General features: G+C 43.4%; 1 protein-coding gene across 1 annotated transcript; it reads left to right on the top strand.

Moving 5' to 3' along the window:
- Window positions 1-13,780: 13,780 nt before the first annotated feature.
- On the top strand, window positions 13,781-20,720 carry HIGD1B (HIG1 hypoxia inducible domain family member 1B). Its single transcript, XM_075277157.1, has 4 exons — window positions 13,781-13,880; window positions 14,130-14,279; window positions 14,814-14,948; window positions 20,426-20,720. The coding sequence occupies exons 2-4, from the start codon at window positions 14,183-14,185 to the stop codon at window positions 20,518-20,520; spliced, it is 327 nt and encodes a 108-aa protein (XP_075133258.1). The 5' UTR covers window positions 13,781-13,880; window positions 14,130-14,182; the 3' UTR covers window positions 20,521-20,720.
- The last annotated feature ends 21 nt before the right edge of the window (window positions 20,721-20,741 follow it).

The following is a 20,741-nucleotide window of genomic DNA, read 5'->3' as shown; positions in this document are numbered from 1 at the left end:
AGATTTTACACCAATGCTACCTGACTCCCTCCCGCCTCTTCAAAATGGGATTATCTCACCTGGGTTGCCTCAGTTGTTCTTGTCCGTTGTCAGACTTCTGGCATATGATATGGGTCTGTCCTGTTATATAAGATCTCTGGCGGGGGTTGTGGACCTCCTGATGGAACTTTATTTATGTGGATGCCGTTTACTCCTGAGGTGTGCCTTTTTGGTGTTCTGGATGAGGAGGTCTGGCAGCACCATGTCAGAATCTTTTTTTTGTGGGAGTCCTTGTTCTATGCTAGAAAGGCCATTGCATTACGTTGGATGGCACAGCGACCCCCATCAGTGTTGATGTGGAAAAAACTTATTAACTCCATCCTTCCTTTTAATCAGATTGTATACAAAGGGAGAGGATGCCCTCAAAAATTCCACAAAGTATGGGGGCCTTTGTGTAACTCCCTTGCTACCCAAAATACTGCCCCATCATTGCAAACAGCTATACAATCCTTCTTGCCTGAGGCGTAGGGTTTGGTCTGAAGTGTCCATGTCTTTTTCTAACTTGATTAGATGGATCCCTTTATGTTGTCCCACTTTCTTATTTGGGTGTGTTACCTGTGATTTTGTATGGGATATTGTATTGATTTGGCTAATGGTCTATGCTGGCGATTAATGGGTCCTCTGGTTGACCCAATCTGGATTGGGAGGTGGAGAATTGACAGATTTCCTTAGTTTTTCTTTTATTTTGTTCTTTTTGTTTTCCTTGTTCCTTTTCAAGTATGCTCCTGCCATATATGTATATACATTCTGCTGTCTATTATTTGTTGCTTGTTTGGTACTGTACTAAAGTGTTTGTTGTACCTTTTTCAATAAAACGAGTTTAAAAAAAACATAAACCAAAGCCTATATGGTGGCGCTCAAACCCCGAATGTCAAGTAATTTACTAAATGTAGAAAAAAAAGAAGAAAGAGGGAGCACTCACCAGAGTCTACTTTTCATAAAGTACAGTCCTTTATTCCATCTTCAATAAAAACATGGACAATGTGTAGGGAGAGAGTGATAAAATATGTTTGGCCAGGCATAGCGTAAACAGTTGTTACCTGGCCTCTCCACATCTAAATAGACATCAGGACTGCAAGCTACTGTGAGTAGGCCGAATATGCGCAGTTTACTGCATTTACTTGTATAGGAGTTCCCAGAAACAGCTAAGGCTGCCTGCTAAGCAAGCGTAGCCCTCATTCATTCCCTTAAAACCATATTCCTATGTGAGAGGATCAGAAGAAAGGACTGACAGAATGATGGGTACAGACTGAACACTTTCCAGAGAACCTGAAAATTTTGGAAAATATGTAATGAACCTGAAATGACGGTTTGCTCATTTCTAGTTAAGACTGAAAAAATAATTAAAAAAAAAACACTTTTTCAATCCGTTTTCAATCCAAATGATAAAATTCTTCGTCTTCACTTTCATCTGTCACTAACTACAGTTATAAATGTGAGGTTCTTAGCGCACAGTTTGATGAATTGTGCGAGCCCATCTGCCCCGTCACGGCGACCTCATTCAGATGGGTCCCTACACTAAGACTAATTTACCTCTATAATAAATGCTGTACTGCCCCTATAGGAAAGACCCCAGAGAGCAAGTACTTATAGACTGTACTGTAACAGGGACTATATAATAAGATTATCTCCTGTCCTGTATAAAGTGTTAGTATAGGGACCCATCGAAACACTAAGCGGTCGATGGGATGTACAGTGTGTGTATAACATCAATATTGATAAGACATCCCTATTACTACAATGGCCTTGGCTGTATGAAAACTCCAGTTTTACTAAATAACCCTCTAGATTTTATAGTATAAGATTTAATTGCATTATATATATATCTAGAGAGAGGGGCAGATTTGTTGGCCTTTTTTCAGAGAATATAAATGAGAAAAACAAAAATTCTGCTGGGGCATGTAAACTTTTGAGCACAACTGTATATAATGGTACTAATTACTAACATATGCATAACTATATAATCATACCATATAGATACACTAAGTGGTCAATGGGATGTACAGTGTGTGTATAGCATGACTATGGATAAGTCATCACTATTAATTATGTTACTTACAATCTCTAATTATACATTTATATAGGTACAGTAAGTATGAAAAAAACCTTACACATAACGTATTATAGAGAAATCCTTTACTGCCACTACTTAAAATCTCTACATATATAAATATATAGATAATTCATGAATTTAGATTTACTTATTAATGACATTACTTACACATTTCAGATATACATATAAAATACATATACACAACATAAGTATCTTTTTTTTTTTTAAACTGTAATTTTTATTGAAAGGATTTTTGTAAAATACAATACAACATAAGTATCTTTATATACATTATTACTAACATGACCTATAATCTATTAATACACATACATACCTAAACCTTACACTTACTGTATATAGAAAGATTTATCACTAACATTACTTACAATCTCTGACTATGTATATTTTCAGATATTTACTGACACCTTACTCACTGTATACAAAGGGAATCATTGTTGAAAGATACTTAACCGTCTCCAAAAATGTGCATACATACATATATATATATATATATACACACCTTGTACACATATTGGAAATTGAGGTAATTACTTACAACCTTTAAACATACTTATATGTCTATATATATATATATATATATATATATATATATATATATATATATATACTATACGTCCAGTTGTTCTCCTCTGCATACTGTATGGCATACACCTATAAGAGAATACACAAGGGCTCGCATGAATTACATGACAATAAAGAATGTTGAAGAATTGCTCAGCATTTACATGATAGGGAATAGAAACAATGGATGTGATATGGAACTAAAAGAATTATGAGCTCCGAAAGCCGACAACAGGATTATTTATTAGAAAGGAACGTGCGAATCTCAGGGAACCAACACCGAGAAATCTCAGGAACATTTATCACCATTTGTCATTAGAATATCCTCAAATTAAAAAAGAAATAATATAAATTTTTTCTCCCTATTCTATCTCTAGAGTCTGTCACTAGGGAAATACTCAGAGTGATATCTAGGCCTGATCTTAGATTTCACTCATCATTTATGTAAAAAAAAAAAATTGGCGTAAATGATGATTTATCTGGTGATCCACTGGCCCCGCCCATAGCAATGCCTCGCCATTATCCGTAAAAGGAAGCAGAGTAAAAGCGCTAATGTCTCCGGTATGAATGGAGCAGCGGCCGAGCATTTGTTATGTGAGAGAATATCTGTGCTACTTACCTGGACTGGACTTCTAGAATCTGTCAGACTCAGGACATGTAGGTTGTGATATAGAACTGATGATGTCATGTGCTTTGTGATGTCATAATGGTTGTCATGGCAGCAGGGGCCTCACAATGTCTTCCAGACCAGAAGCTTGTCCTAATAGAATGCCTGTCAGTTTATGCTGATAGATAATAATGTTTTGATATAATATATAGTATGATATTAGTATAAGATGACATTGTGATGCCACCTAGTGGGACCTACAAAATACACTAAAATAAAATGAAAAAAAGACAACAATGTTATGACAAAAAAGTAATTTAATGCAGTAAAACTGTTCAAGATAATAAAAATACCCATGTGTGGTATCACCGCAATTGTAACAGCCTGAACTATAATGATAAGATGATATGATGATATTCATACACACATGTTGAGTTTTGGATGCCTTTTTTTTGCTGAAGCCAGGCCTTGTACAGTATCTGGAAGTTGATGAACCAAAAATTTTTCAGCTTGCAGCACTTACCTGAGCCACAACAGATAACTGTCACCCTCCAGCTGCACCAGCAGGTACAGTCATACCTAGACCACACCTATAGTCCAGCAGATAACTGCGACCCCATGGATTATCACACAACTCCGACTAATGCCTCTGAATTGTGGTGTCAGAATCTCTCTCTATGACCATTTTCCATTTACTGCACTGCTGCTGCTCCTAAATAGCTACCACCACTCAGACAGACATGTCCGGCAACCTGGTCCATCATATTATACCCTTCTGCGTTGCCACACATAGTGACCAGTGGCCAAGTGTCTACTACCATTGCTACCAGTCAGACAAACATGTCTTTTGGGCTGGTCCATCATATTAGTCTCTGCCGCACTTCCACACATGTTGCAGAGCTATTACCACTCAGGCAGACATGTCCTGCGGCCTAGGTTATTATATCATTCCATGCCACACTGGCACTCATGTTTCCACAGCTACCACCACACAGACAGGCATGTCCTGCGGCCTGGTCCACCACCACATTCCACTATAGCACATTGTTGGTGCCTCTAACAGAGTGTTAGTATTAAAAAAAACCAAAAACCTAAATTTTGATTTTGGTGACCTTTTTAAAAGCCAATTCTACATCAATGTGACATTGTTATACGTTTATTATGTATGTTATTTTCTCCTTACTCATTTTGCTTTGTCTGCCTAGCAACAGTGAGGTAGTAATGGAGGAGGAGCTGAGCTAGGAGGAGGAGATGCTAGACAGAGAGCCATGATGGAAGCATGGAATAAAGAGTTCTGATTCATAAAAGTAACTATCGCATAGTAGACTTATTCCAGGTGATCTGCATCCTCACTACAATACTACAAGCACAACCACAGTTTCATACCTCCCAACTTTTGAAGAACCGAAACAGGGACAAAACGTGCAACAAATTTAGCCCCACCCACTTTTGTGTTGACTCCGCCCATTCTCATTCATTTTTCATGAGCTCCCACACAGTATAATCCTCCTACAGTCACCCGTAAATTATGTCCGCCCTCTATTTCTCCCCCAGTTTCATATACACCCCTCATCTGCCCCCAGTTTCATGTCCCCCCCTCCATCTCTGCCCCCAGTTTCATATCGCCTCCATCTCTGCCCCCAGTTTCATGTCCCTCCATCGCTGCCCCCAGATTCATGTCCCCTCCATCTCTGCCCCTAGATTCATGTCCTCTCCATCTCTTCCCCCAGATTCATGTCCCCCCTCCATCTCTGCCCCCAGATTCATGTCCTCTCCATCTCTTCCCCCAGATTCATGTCCTCTCCATCTCTGCCCCCAGATTCATGTCCCCACATCTCTGCCCCCAGATTCATGTCCCCCATCTCTGCCCCCAATTTCATGTCCCTCCATCTCTGCCCCCAGATTCATGTCCCTCCATCTCTGCCCCCAGATTCATGTCCCCTCCATCTCTGCCCCAGATTCATGTCCCCTCCATCTCTGCCCCGATTCATGTCTCCACATCTCTGCCTCCAGTGTCATGTTGTCCTCTCCTTCATCTGCCCCCAGTTTCACGTTCCACCTCAGTTTACAACTTACATTTACCTTCTCCTCGCTCCCCCGCCGCTCTCTCTCTCACACACAGTTGTAGATGCGATGTGACGTCATAACATCGCGTCTACACAGCCAGTAGTCGGCGTGCAGCGGCGAAGCGAGGAGCTGAGCTGTGACAGCTCCTTGCTTTAGCCACGTATGTGTTCAACTCAGATCTGCGTCCTCTGGACACAGATCTGAGTTGAAATCTGGACATACCTCCCTCCAACCGGGACCGCGGGACACGTCACCGGAATCGTTGGGAGGTTGGGACGGACGGTTGGGAGGTATGCACAGTTTGTCTCCCCACTAACAATAGGCCACTGTAGCACTTACAAGCCACTGGCTAAACTTCCTACAAAACCATTGCCTTGTTTGTAGTATAACTGCCATGTGTGTCTAAAAAAACCCAGACATGCACATTTCTCTAATAAATGAGTGAAAGTGCACTGTATGGTTAATGAGTTTGTATCCTCTGATTACCATACTTGTCACATTCACTTTGACATAGCTTCACCTGTGTTTGCCTTAGAGAGCTAGAAATTGGATAGATTCCTAGGAGTCCTAAGTGTATTCTATACTATGTTTTATAGATAGGTTCCTAGGAGCCCTGACAGTATTCTACACTATATTTTATAGATAGGTTCCTAGGAGCCCTGACAGTATTCTACACTATATTTTATAGATAGGTTCCTAGGAGCCCTGACAGTGTTCTACACTATGTTTTATAGATAGGTTCCTAGGAACCTAAGAGTATTGTACACTACACTACTAAAGTTTGGGGTCACACAGACAATTTTGTGTTTTCCATGAAAACTCACACTTTTATTTATCAAACGAGTTGCAAAATGAATAGAAAATATAGTCAAGACATTGACAAGGTTAGAAATAATTTTTATTTGAAATAATTTTCTCCTTCAAACTTTGCTTTTGTCACAGAATGCTCCTTTTACAGCAATTACAGCCTTGCAGACCTTTGGCATTCTAGCTGTTAATTTGCTGAGGTAATCTGGACAGATTTCACTCCATGCTTCCAGAAGCCCCTCCCACATGTTGGATTGGCTTGATGGGCACTTTTTGCGTACCATACAGTCAAGCTGCTCCCACAACAGCTCAATGGGTTTGAGATCTGGTGACTGCACTGGCCACTCCATTACAGATAGAATACCAGCTGCCTGCTTCTTCCCTAAAATAGTTCTTGTATAATTTGGAGGAGGCTTTGGGTCATTGTCCTGTTGTAGGATGAAATTGGCTCCAATCAAGCGCTGTCCAAAGGGTATGGCATGGTGTTGCAAAATGGAGTGATAGCCTTCCTTATTCAAAATTCCTTTTACCTTGTACAAATCTCCCACTTTACCAGCACTAAAGCAACCCCAGACCATCATATTATCTCCACCATGCTTCACAGATGGCATCAGGCACTTCCAGCATCTTTTCAATTGTTCTGCATCTCACAAATGTTCTTCTGTGTGATCCAAACACCTCAAACTTCGATTCGCCTGAACATAACACTTTTTTCTATCTTCCTCTGTTCAATGTCTGTGTTCTTTTGCCCATATTAAGTTTTTCCTTTTATTAGCCAGTCTCAGATATGACTTTTTCTTTCCCACTCTGCCCTGAAGGCCATCATCCTGGAGTCGCCTCTTCAATGTAGACGTTGACACTGGCGTTTTGCAGGTACTGTTTAATGAAGCTGCCAGTTGGGGACCTGTGAGGCGTCGGTTTCTCAAACTAGAGACTCTAATATACTTGTCTTGTTGCTCAGTTGTGCAGCGGGGCCTCCCACTTCTCTTTCTACTCTGGTTAGAGCCTGTTTGTACTGTCCTCTGAAGGGAGTAGTACACACCCTTGTAGGAAATCTTCAGTTTCTTGGCAATTGTTCGCATGAAATAACCTTCATTTCTAAGAACAAGAATAGACTGTCGAGTTTCACATGAAAGTTCTCTTTTTCTGGCCATTTTGAGAGTTTAATCGAACCAACATATGTAATGCTCCAGATTCTCAACAAGCTCAAAGAAAGATTATGAATGATAATCTGTTTTCCCTTAGCCCAAACAGCAGCACAACTGGGGTATTCCTGCCCCTATGAGCTGTTAGGACAGGTGGAATTTTTAATTACCTAACAGCTTTTGACCTCTATAAGAGGCCGGAAGACCTGCTCCTCCCTTGTGTTAGTAACAAGTATGATATACAGAGCAATCTATGCCAAGAGCTACACACACATACACAAAATCTGTACAATAGCACCTCTTAGGGAGGGAGCCTTGTGCTGCTGTTTGGGCTAAGGGAAAACAGATTATCATTCATAATCTTTCTTTCCCCCTACGCCCAACAGCAGCACAACTGGGGATTTAGCAAGTATTATCTCCCCTAGGGCGGGACCTCCTGGCAGGCTGATGCCAAGACGGAGTGCCCAAATGCTGTAGCATCGGCCGTACGCCAGTCCAATCTGTAGTGTTTGGCAAAAGTCAGCTGTGAGCTCCAAGAGGCTGCAGCACATATCTGCTCTAGAGAGAGGAACCGTGTCTCTGCCCATGATGTCGCCACTGATCGGGTGGCATGGGCTCGTAGGAAATCTGCAACAGGAAGATTCTGAGCCCGTAGGGAACAGCTGATAGCTTCTCTGATCAATCTAGACAGGGTTACCTTTGATGCTTTAGCGCCTCTATTGTGGCCAAACACATTAACCAGAAGATTCTCTGATCTTCGGAACGGTGCTGTACGATCCAGGTAGATACGTAGTGCTCTTACCAGATCCAGTGTGTGTAGCTTCTCCTCCTGCTCAGTGGCAGGGGAGGGAAAGAACCCCAGTAGGGTGATCACTTGATTGGTGTTCTGAAGTGTGGGTACCTTCGGCAAGAATCCTGGGACGAACCTTAGCTGTTCTCTGTCAGGAAAGAAAGTTATGAAAGGTTCGGAGGCTGCTAGAGCCTGCAATTCGCCAACCCTCTTGGCGGAGGTTATTGCCAACAGAAAGGTCACTTTAAATGACAGGTACTTCCAGTCCACTTCAGATAATGGTTCGAAGGGGGGCGCACATAGCCCTTGTAGAACCGCGGCCAGGTCCCACCTGGGAACAGGGGGCCGTACCTGGGGGCGGAGCCTGGCAGCCCCCCTAAGGAACTGTTTGACAAGAGGATCTTGTGATAACCGTGTCTCCAGGAGAGCAGATAGAGCTGACACTTGAACCTTGAGGGTGGCAGGTGCTAGTCCTCTCTCCAGGCCGTTCTGTAAGAATTCTAGGACTGCATCTCTGTCTGGATCTTGGTGGCTGCCTGTACACCAATCTCGGAATATCCGGGCGATCCTTTGGTAGCTCTGATTGGTTGCCTCTGCTCTTGAATGGGCTAAGGTACTTAGCACTCCCTGGGACAATCCTCTGTCTGCGCGTATGGCGCGGTTAGCCTCCAGGCAGTGAGGTTGAATTTGTCTAGGCCCAAGCACGGCCGACTGTTCAGTGACACCAGGTTCCTGACTGGTGGAAGCCTCCAGTAGTTCCCCCGACTCATAAGGATAAGGTCGGTGAACCATGCCCTTTTTGGCCAGAACGGCATGATCACTATTGCCGAAGTCTGGTCCTGCCTGAGTTTCGCCAATACCTTCGGTATCATCGGGATGGGAGGGAACACGTATGCCAGTTCGAACCTCCATGGTATTGACAGGGCATCCACAGCCAAAGGGTTGTCTAGTAGAGCTACGACGGTCTGCACCTGCGTGGTAAGAACCTCCTTTGAATGAGCCTTCAGAAGCCAGTCGTCCAGGTACGGGACTATGAATATGCCTTGAAGGCGCAGGGCGGCAGCGACCGGAGCTATGACCTTTGTGAAGGTGTGGGGGGCGGAGGATATGCCGAACGGGAGGGCTGCGAACTGGAAGTGCACCTCTTTCCCCTGTATGTCTACGGCAATCCTTAGGAACTTTCGGTGTGCCAGAAAGATGGGTACGTGGAGGTAGGCGTCCTTCAGGTCCAGAGTGACGAAGTGATCTCCAGGGTGCATGAAAGGTAGTACTGACCTTATGGTTTCCATGCGAAACCGCAGCCTGCGGATGAAGTGATTCAGATACCTGAGATCGATGATCATACGCCACTCGCCTGATGGCTTGGGGACAAGAAGACTGGAGAGTAGACGCCTGTGCCTTGTTCTGCGCGAGGAACCATCTCTAGCGCGGCCTTGTCCACGTACTCCTGAATCAATCTCTCCAGATGAAGTTGTTTGGGGCCCTGAAGAGGGCGGGTTCTTACCTTCTTCTCTGGCGGCTGGGAAACAAAATTAATTTTATAATCTTCCTGGATCATCTGGATGACCCAGGGGTCCCGAAGATTCTGCCGCCAGGCCTCCACATAGTGGGAAAGACGACCGCCCACCCCAGGGGAGGGGGGGGGGAGTTGGAAGGGGGGGGGTGTACTGAGAGGGAATTAGAAGGGGGCATTCTTACGGCCACGAGATGAGCCCTGACCTCTTCCTTTCCCGGATCGCCGCTGGCCTCTGGTGCCTCTTCGAGTGCCTCTTCCTCGAAAGGAAGTACTCCGACCTTCAAGGGGCTGTGGTAGGTTCTTGCTCTTAGAGTCGGCCCAGCCTTCCATGATGTGGTCGAGCTCCCTTCCGAACAGCCGTCCGGGCTCAAAGGGGAGACCACAGAGGCTATTTTTGGAAGTAAGGTCAGCCTTCTAGGGCTTCAGCCATAGGGGTCGGCGAGCCACAGTAGCCAGTGCCATGGATCTAGCCGCCAGACGGGTCTGAAAATGGGTAGCTTCTGTCAGGTGATCCACCAACAGCGTGATGTCGGACACTGCCGCGAGGAGATCATCACGATCCATGCCGGAATCGATGTCCTTGGCCAGGGATGACAGTTCTGCGCGTAAGCCAGTTGCTACCTCATTCGCGACCATGCCCAAAGAGGCCTGGGCAGAGGCGGACGAATATACACGCCTCAAAGATCCTTCGACTCGGCGATCCATGGGGTCCCTGAGGCCCGAGCCGTCCTCTGATGGAAGGATGGAGCGCCTTGATAACTTGGCCACGGCGACGTCCACCTTTGGCGGGGGACCCCACGCCTTTAGTTGACTCTGAGACGGGAAAAAGTGCCTTGAAGCGTGTGGATGGCGCAAAGGATCTCTCCGGGTGCCTCCATTCGCCCTCCATCAGGCGGAGCATCTCCGAAGAGGGCCTGAAGGTACGAGACCTACGGCTAGAGCCTTCCCCGCCTTCCCGGTCTCTGATTCTTAGGGTCTTGAATACTCTGGACATTTTGTCCAGGGGAAAAATCTCCTTCTCCTCCGTACTAGAAGATGACTCCACATCCCTGAGGCGCAGCTTTTCCAGAGGCGGCAGGGACAATTCGCAATCCAGCCGTGGCCTCTTGGCCAGGGAGACGGCTTCCATTCTTTTCATGGAGTCCTGGACGTACCCCTTCACCCAGGACACCATCTCTCGCATGGGAGTTGTTTCAACAGAGGGGGAGGAGCAGGTCTTCCGGCCTCTTATAGAGGTCAAAAGCTGTTAGGTAATTAAAAATTCCACCTGTCCTAACAGCTCATAGGGGCAGGAATACCCCAGTTGTGCTGTTGTTGGGCGTAGGGGGAAAGGAAGGTTTTATAGCTTCTCTAAGCAGCAAAACTGTTTTCAGCTGTGCTAACATACTTGCACAAGGGTTTTCTAAACACCCATTAGACAGTTAGAAAAAAAAACAATGTACCATTTGAACACTGGAGTGTTGGTTGCGGGAAATAGGCCTCTATACACCTATGTAGATATTGCATTAAAAAAAAACCCATACGTTTGCAGCTAGAATAGTCATTTACCACATTAACAATGTATAGAGTGTATTTTTAATTCATTTAATGTTGTCTTCATTGAAAAAACTGTGCTTTTCTTTGAAAAATAAGGACATTTCTGAGTGACCATTAACTTTTGAACGGCAGTATATATACATATTAAATATACATATTTTACCCAAATATATACTCTTACATTTTGGTAAATTGCTGGGTGCAATGCAAATGGAGGAAACTGGTGGAACTGTAAGTCTAGCAGTAGTGAAGCTCTTACATCGCACAGGACTTATCCATCTCATTGGAGTGTGTGTGAAGGGAGGAGTCACTGCTTGTGAGGAGGAGGGGAAGGTGGGAAGGCAGAGCTGCACAAGATGCTGCTAAATGAGGGAAAGATATATCATGGTCTGGATTTGCAAAGCATACACAGGTAGAGTTTTTTGCTGCTGTTTTCCTACGGCACCTCTCCTCCATTTTCAATTTCATTTTAACTGATGCCAAGTGCTGCAGAAATGTAGATGCGGTGGCAGTACCATAATTACCGAGGTAGCAGCTGTCACAGGGCCCAGGACATTGGGGGGCCTGGTAGGACCCTGTTGTTTTTTTCTAAATAGGCCGTTACCTACTGGAGCACCTGCCGAGACCCTATTTACTCACTGATGCCCACTCCTGTGCATGGCTACCTGCGCTTCCCCTTCTGCGTTCTATATCATGTCGATGGGGCCCCCTAGAGGGCAGAAGCGGAGGCAGCTGTGAGCAAGAGCAGGGATCAGTAAGTGACCCCAGAGTATAATGATACTAATTTTATTATAAGTATACTATTAAGTATACTTTTCAGACCCCAGAGTATAAAGATCGGAGGCCCAGGGGAGAGGAGGAAACATAAAAAAACAGTTACTCACCTCTCCTGCAATCCAGCAGTCTTCGGGCGTCTTTGGTGACGTCCCAGACATGAAGTGGGCCAGGCTGGTGTCATGTCGCATACTGTGTACTGGGGCTACTATGGAGCATAATACTGTGTGCAGGCTCCACTATGGGGCATAATAGTGTGTTCAGGGGACACTATGGGGCATAATAGTGTGCTCAGGGGGAACTATGGGGCATAATAGTGTGTTCAGGGGCCACAGTGGGACATTATACTGTGTTGGGGTTAGAAAAGGGGGCAATATGCCGTGGTGGGGGGACCAAAGTCAAAAGTTTGCTGGGGAACCCAGTGTTTGCTAGTTACATCCCTGTGCGGTTCCATACAGCGGCACATGGCTTAACGGTCACGCCGACCATAAAAACGCTGCAGGGAACGTTTTTTGATCCGGCTCCATTAGAGATCCGGTGCTTTCTGGCAGTAAAACTGATGCAGTTTGCACTGGAACTGATCTCATAGAAAACTATGGGATCCATCCGGCAGCCAGTGTGGTGCTTGTTTGCAACACTCCGGAGGGAATCTGATGAGCGTACTGTACATATGTGAACGCACCCTTATAGGTACATCCGTGGATGACATACTTGTACGGGAGAACTGTGATTAAAACACGTTTATGTGGAAACTTGCAGATGACAGATCATTCGGCTATGTTTACTTTGCCTCTCCATTGTTCAAAGGATCAGAATAGTGGAAAGAAAATTTACCTCCATTAAGTGATACTAATAAAAGTTTGTGTTCATCATAATTCACTTCAATGTTAACATAAAAAAATGTATTGTCACTTCCATTTGGTTTCCTTTCCTTTCTTTACAGAAAAAATAATGCTGCAGTTATAGCGGATAATGTGGTAATTGATTCAGTATAGAACATCCAATTCATAAGTTGGTGCGTGTATAGTAATAATCTATATAGCACCTGGTGCAGTACATGGTTAAATTTTCAGTCTATATCCACTGCCTACCATCTGATTTCCCTAAACATACATGTTATTGTCACTTTGTCATCAAATTCGGCTGTTGCCTTAGAGGGCTAGAAATGGGCTAGATGCAGTCCTAGTAGCCCTGACAGTGCCATACAACATGCTTCAAGCCAATCTGAAGTCAGATTTAAATCTAATTTATTCAGACCAAAACAAATCTTGGGACTGAACCAGCCAAGCTCGTAATGAAAAGAAACGTGAGAAGTTTGCCATCACTATTGGCTATAGGGAAAGATGTGTTGCTCATCAAAAAAGCATACGGTACAAATGGTTTAATTTTCCAGTTTCGGTTCTTATACTTATGGCATACTGTAATAACAGAATTTATTACACTCACGATGACATGAAAACGTCCAGAAAAAAACAGCTACAGACTATGTTTGGTACATTAGAAGAGGCTCTTCTGAGGGCCTGCAGCCATATAAACATGTATGATGTCAAGGGTGGTGAGGTCGAGGGCCCTGATATACTTTCTGGAAACCAAGATCATTAAGGGACACTTTGGGACATAAGTGTGACCTATTGGATTCTAATACTAAGTACGAAGCAGGACGCACGCACTAACTGTGAAGAGCTGGGATTAAGTAACACATCTTTAACCCCTTTTTGGTAGGTCTAAATAATGCCAGTAGGTTAAGGCAAGAGGTGTTTGCCAAATTCAACATTCATCGTTCTTTCTTTCATGTGTGTGATAGAGGCTCAGCCTGTGACCCTGGCTATTCTTCCCAGGCTCTTGATGGAAAGAAGCCCAGTCTCCCTCATACATAAAGCACCTCTGTGAGAACAGCATCCAGTTCTAGTGAGTGACCCAGAAAGAGAACAAGGCTGGATACTCTTCAGATGCACTGCTAATAGGTGGGTACACACAGAATAGCTGTCTCTATGCCCAGTTATGTAGGTTAATATTTACACTGGTTATACAGTAGTTATTATTGCATACCTGTCCAATACATGTCTTCAGATACCTGTACCATGTCTACTAATGCATTATTATATCACTGTAGACCTGTCGTCCTCACTGATGAAGATATACCATAGTCATAAAGTATAATGTATCTATTTTCTTTTTTCCTGCTTTTGTCCTTTCTCCTCTTGTACTGTCAGCCTTGCGCCATCCACAATGTAAGTGAGTGCTTCACCTCTGCAAAGGTGGCAAGATGTCCACAGGCGGGGATGAGTGGGTGCCCGAGGAACAGGAATCTGTAACCACCAAATTGCAGCGTAAAATGAAACAGTCTCCTCTAGTTCCAGTAGGTGAGTAACAAAAGACCAATACTGAATATTCTTTCTAATTACAAGGTATGACCTGTATCAGATGGATATGGCGAAAGGTTTTATCTATAAAACATTGGGGTCTACTAATTTGAAACCCACAATCTACACATATAGACCAAGTGCTTAAATAGTTTTTCTGCTTTGGATAATCTCTACTTGCTTGAAGGGTTCCTTGACAACAAGTTGATCACAATGTCTTCCTGCTGAGTACCCCTAGTAGTCACCTGTAATGGTCGGGATATTTGGCAGCAAGTTCTCAGTCTTGTTGCAGAACCATCACAAGGGAAATATAGCATTACACAGTGCCCTCTCAAATGAATGGACTAGTGTTCAATACAGGACAGGACAGGTCCTCCATACTAAGAGACATTTACTGTAATTGGATTCTACTCTGCCAAGAAATAAGGAACTATTGTGCTATGGCTAATGCAGGGCCAATTTTCCATGAGATTTGTTCTTCTGTGTAAACCAGACACTGTAACAGAGTTGTTTTCAATCTTTTACTTTCTTTAGGTCTGGCTGGATTTGCTGTGATTGTCATTTATGGACTTTACAGACTAAAACAACGTGGCAACGTAAAAATGTCTGTTCACCTGATTCACACTCGAGTAGCTGCGCAGGCTTGTGTTGTGGGAGCCACTGCCTTGGGTAAGTCTACCATGCCACAATGATCTCGTAGTTCAAAATCAAATCTAAATGTTCACCTATGTAAGTTGCCATGTTTGACTGTCTATAAATGGGATAACAGTGTTTGATATTATTAATGTTACATATATATCTGCAAAAATACTCGGTGCATATTTGCCAGATCTGTGGCATGTTGGCAAAGGCTATACTATGATTTCAGCAGTATGATTCCAGCTGGGGAGGGGGCCTCCTAACAAACTCTATAGCCTATTGAGTGAGTAAAGTAGCACAGCTTATCTCGGTTAAAGACACATTCTACCATAAGTAATGGAAAGAAAGTCACACAATGTGGGACAGTCCCGTTCAATCTAGGGCAGCTGTCCCCCTAATATAAATTATGCATAAGACAGGCCATCAACATTACATGTGCGTGGGTCTGTCAGTCAGGACCCATGCAGATCAGCTGTGCCTAGAGCAGCTATAGGTACCATGTTGGGAGCCGTGCTGTTCACCAGTCAAGTCATGTGTACCAGTGCAGTACCTAAACCCACCATATTGCTAGTGAACAGTGTGGCTCCTGGAATAGTTAAAATTTCCAGTAGCCACAGTGCCCCAGAAAGGAGAGTCATTTAATATTAGAAAAGTGGATAAACCCTTTTGTCTAGGAATTGAAGAAACCCATGTTGTGGTGGGTGAGGGAGGTCTGCTGCTAGTTAAGTGTCTATTCAGTCTTGAGTTACCACCTTTTTACTGTCCTGCACCTAATGTCACCTTAGGGACCAGTTATTGTCCTCAGCAGTCGCCGGTGAGGAATCGGTGACATATGTGAGTGATGTCACTTGTCCATCTCCATTTCTGATTGCTCTCAGGGGTCACATGAAGCACAAGAGGGAAATAAGGTGTCGGCGTGAGACCTAACAGGCACTGACAATATACAATGGGGCATGGGGGACATGGTATGCTGCTTTTATTTTTTCTTTTAAAATACAAAATAAAAAAATTGACACTTCTGGCTGCCACAAGAGTGGCTCCAATTCATGGTCAACCCTTTTAATAACCCCCTCAATGCCCCACACACTTTAATGTCCCCCCCCCAGGGTATTGACTGGATATTAATGCCCCCAATACTGTATGGGGGACAAGTGAAGGGGCCACTATATGGGGGAGACTAGTGAAGGGGTTACTGCATGAGTAGATCAGTGAAGGGACCTTTATATGGTGGACCAGTAAAGAGACCACTGCATGAACGATACAGTAGCCCCTTCACTGGTGCCCCCATAAAGAAATATTAGCTCTTAACTTACCTGTCTGCTCCCCAGTTTTGGTCTGTTGCTGTGATGTCATATGTGTCCAGACAGGAAGGAGTGGGAGGGGATGAGGAGCAGACAGGCCTGTGGCCTACAGGTTGAAGACTGGCTTCCCTCACTACCACTAGCAGAACTGTGGGTTGGAGTGCCACTTCTGCATATTTTTAACAATTGGATTGGCAGAACTGCCTGCATCCTTCTCACTGCCCTCTGGAGGCTGAGGAAGAAGTGAAAGAAGCCGTAAGCAGGAACAGGGACTGGTAAGTTAATGGGGGCCATGACCGGCACAGGGCCCACCGGAGGATTTACCAGGTAGCCAGCACAGTCAAAAAGACAAGGAATATTCCTATATAATGAATCATGCTACCACTTAATGCTTTGTCATACTTTATGATCAGAAATTATCCATAGGCTCCAAGAACACAGCTATTTCTGTATGGCAGCCCCCAAAAAGCTGCAGGCACTCTGAACCGCATTATAATACAGAAGTAATCTCTCACACAAGCAAAAGAGTATACAATCACAGACTCTGTATGGCTCCATGTGACATAAGAGCCAAATAAAGATATAGGAGGGCTCCGCTGAGTTCAGGGGTTCCACATTATAGTTTTGCATATCCTGGAAGTTTTCATAGTGATAAATTAAGAACTTATAAAGATTGTCTACTTAAGGTATATGATATGTCTCAGATGCTTCCCCCAAACTGGCTTACCGATGACTGGACAGAGCAGTGATGTGGCATAAATAGCAGACCTATGTAAACAGAAATATAATATGGAACTATGTTAGCAAAACTTAGAATACAACTATACTCCAGTGACTACTATAAGCTGTTAGAAAAGGAAAAATTATGGCTATACGGCCATTGTTTTCTGATGTATATCTTTTCCCTCCTTCATTGTATAATCTCTTCTGTCATCATGCCATATTCATGCTCAAAGGTCATCACGTAGGACTGGCTTAAAGCAGAATTTTACTGCCAAGCAAACCCCTTTCCTAAACATATACATAAATAAACATGCATTTTGTCTCTATGACTAAGGAGCTTCGGCTCATAAACGCGTCAGCATGTTACGGCGTTATCGTCAGTCTGGTATGTCCATGTGAATCCTCATTTTAAAACGCATCTGTTTTTGGCTCGATGTCTTGTCAATGATTTTTATTTGGACTACATGTTCCTATCTATTAAAAGCTAAGTTTTAATTTGGACTAATTGCCGTGCTGGATATCCTTTTTCCTTGAAGTTATGCATTTTGTCTGTTTATCCTATTCCACACTCCTCCATTTCCTATTAGCTGTTCTCATCCCCCATCCCCATTATATTATTTACCCCTTTCCATCTCTACATGATCTTGCCCTCTACATCTGTTATTACCCTACCCCAGTCTCTAGCTATCTTCTCCCCCAGTACAGCTGCACCCTCCCAAATGAGGTGAAGCCTATTCCTACCATAGAATCTGTAGCCCACAGCAATGTCATTTCAGTTGTACACGAACCCAAATCCCTCCTTCCTACATCAGCACTTGAGCCACTTGTTTACCTCCCTAATCTCCTGCTGCCTCTCCTGTGTGGCCCGTGCTACAGGTTGTAATTCATAATAAGTTTCATATAGGTTCATTTCATTGATTTGTCCGTTCCCCTAATAATTGACTCCCACAACTGTGGGTATTGGAGTGTGCCAATTGAAGCATAACCTCCATGGCACTCTTTCCTCTACCCCGCTGTCACCCGGCCAGCTAGCTGTTCTTGCACCTTTATACTACTATCCACTTACCTCAGCGAGTTCCTGCTCTGTGAGCAACAAACTTCTTTCTAAGTTATCAGTGGATCTCAGTCTTGCAAATCATGCAATGTCCTTACATCTTACACAGAAGTATGCTTCCCTCAAACGGCAGAGCATACATGGCACAAGATGTACACTGGACCGCGTTTGCTAAGTATGAACATATTAACTAATGGAGACTATAACACAAAACAAACAAAAAAGTACAAGTAGAAAGCAATGTAAAGATACAAAGTGTATAGCCTCAAATGTCTTTTCTAAAGTCTCTGAATCTAAAGTCACTTATTCTCATGTCACAAGCTTTTTTCTCTGATATCACAGCGTGTGTTATCGCTGTAACAATTACATCCCTTTGTGAAATAACCACAAGCTTTTAATTTTCATACTTCTGCAGCTATAGAACTCCATTCTACGTTTTGGTATGGCCCCCAAGGTTACTTGTTCTGCCCCCGTTTGTAGAATACATTTCTCTGTAAGCAGCTGTCTTGACCCAGTAGCTGAATGTTTACATGTAAATTTGTGTGTGTATGTGACTATTCCCCACACTTCAGGATACTGACAGATCAAGAGTTAATCTCCAGGAAATGCAGAAAGCAAGATCCCAGGAAGAGGGTAAATTCCAGAATATGCATCAAGGGATTAAAGAGCCCGGAGCAAGGGCATAGAAGGAGCATGTGTCAGCAGAGTCAAGGGACAGAAGATCATTATAAAGGCATAATGAAGCAAGAGATAACATGCAAATATTGCACTTTACAAAAGGAATAATGTATATTTAATCCTTTAAGGATGCAGGATACTTTTTTCCTCTCTAACCCTATAACTAGTATTTATGACTTTTAACACTTTCTAGATAAGGGCCTTGGGATTATGGCTGGCCATTCCAATCTTCCATTCATGTCCCATATGGCACAGGACTTTAATATATACACCAGAGGTTCTCAAACTTATTTTGTCTACCGCCCACTTCGAGAATTAATTATTTTCTAGCGCCCCCCCCCCCCCCAATTTTTTTTTACTTTACTACATCTTAAGAATCACAATCGCAGTCATTATGTTAATAATTAAATTGTGTGTCATGTGAAAATAAGACTTTCTGATGAGGGTAATGTAAAACACTTCTTTCTTCCTGTTTGCTCGCGTCAATTAGCCCCAAATTAGTGTGTAGCTCCGCCCACCACATAGCGTGATCCTATGGGATGACTGAAGGGCCTGTGATGTCATCAAAAGGTCCTGTAGACTTGGATTTACCTTGTATGGAGTTTCCTAAAGGACCTGGCTCCTCTGCCCACTAGCAGCCTGCTCTATATAATAAAGCTTTATCCTAGTGAACAGAGAGACCAGGTCCTTTAGCCCAGTAGGATTTAGACTGCTTTATATAAGAAAGCAGCACTTATTCCACCCCCCCCCCTCTATCTTACAGCAGGCAGCTAGGTGATGTGTATGTGTGGTGCAGACACAGGCTGGCTCCGTACACTCAGCCCCCACACATCAGGGGGCTACGTCATGTGGCTCCCTCAGCAATGAACAGGGGGCCAGGTGCTAGTGTCCATAATTAAGTGAATAAAGTAAGATAGTGGACAAACAAAGCAGTTTTGCTGAAGCAGTGTATTTAGGAAAAGTCTTATATCCACATTAACAAGCAGTATAGATAGAATCATTGTTATGATACCACCCCTTTAAATTAGCCATCGCCCCCCAATCTTCTCTGTGCCCTTTACTGCTCCCCTATAGGCCTCCAGCGCCCACAAGGGGGCGTTATCGCCCACTTTGAGAAAGACTGATATACACAAACACATGTTGCTTATTTACATATTGCATTCTGTGCTTTGGAAACATCACCAAGCAGCCATTCAAATCAATGGGTTAGCTGTGTAATGGATGACAGGTCAGGTCATTCAGAACAAGAGAGCAGCACTTGTTCTCCATTACTGTAGAAAGAAGAATATCCTGAACATGGAATCCCTCGCTATTAACTATGCAACCAAAAAAAAAAAAAATCTGCCTCTGCCTCCCATTGAAACGAATAGGAGGCAGATTTCAGGTATTCTTTAAGTAGATTTTTGGTCAGAATCTCCCAATAATCCAGGAGCAATTTAGTGATGGACAATGCTTTTTCCAGCATGATAGAGCACCATGTCAAAAGGCAAAAGTGATAACTATTGGTATATATCTTGGTGAACAAAGCATTGACATTTTGGGTCCATGGCCAGTAAACTCTCTCAATCCCATTGAAAACTTGTTGTTAATCCTAATAAAAAAAGAAAAAAAAAAATCAGATGAAACAAAAACAGAGAAATTGTGATAAACATCCAGCACTCTGCATCTTGGAGAATAAGTGTCAATACTAGAACTATTCAGCCTTTGCAGAAAAACGTACATGAATTTACCTTCCTTCTTTTTGTCTGCAGGAACTACATACGCCATGTACAAGGAATATAGAGAGAAAAAGGCAACTGAAAGAGAAGCTGAAAGGCAAAATGGAAAACATTCAACCAAGCAGTAACTAATCTGTCTAGAGGAGATCTGCTTGGATTTTTTTTTTAATTCTTTGAATTATAGTTTTACTTCCTTAATATCTACAGGTAGATTCTAAAGTGCATTTCTTAATATATATTATTTCATAGCAAATCCTTCCATATACTGTAAAGACAAAAACTGCTGACTAAGCAGTACAGTCAAAATATATTCACTCTCCTTCATGAACTATTAGTTGGTTGAAATTAT

The sequence above is a fragment of the Leptodactylus fuscus genome, chromosome 6 (genome assembly GCF_031893055.1).
Source record: "Leptodactylus fuscus isolate aLepFus1 chromosome 6, aLepFus1.hap2, whole genome shotgun sequence".
NCBI lineage: Eukaryota > Metazoa > Chordata > Amphibia > Anura > Leptodactylidae > Leptodactylus > Leptodactylus fuscus.
Note: the sequence above shows the minus strand (reverse complement) of the source record. Positions and strands in the feature narration are given on the sequence as shown.

What these genes read in the sequence shown, in the direction of transcription:
- HIGD1B (XM_075277157.1), top strand. Translation starts at nt 14,183, where the DNA reads ATGTCCACAGGCGGGGATGAGTGGGTGCCCGAGGAACAGGAATCTGTA. An exon ending in GTCTCCTCTAGTTCCAGTAG is followed by an intron (nt 14,280 to 14,813) that starts GTGAGTAACAAA and finishes TACTTTCTTTAG; the next exon opens with GTCTGGCTGGATTTGCTGTG. An exon ending in TGTGGGAGCCACTGCCTTGG is followed by an intron (nt 14,949 to 20,425) that starts GTAAGTCTACCA and finishes TTTTGTCTGCAG; the next exon opens with GAACTACATACGCCATGTAC.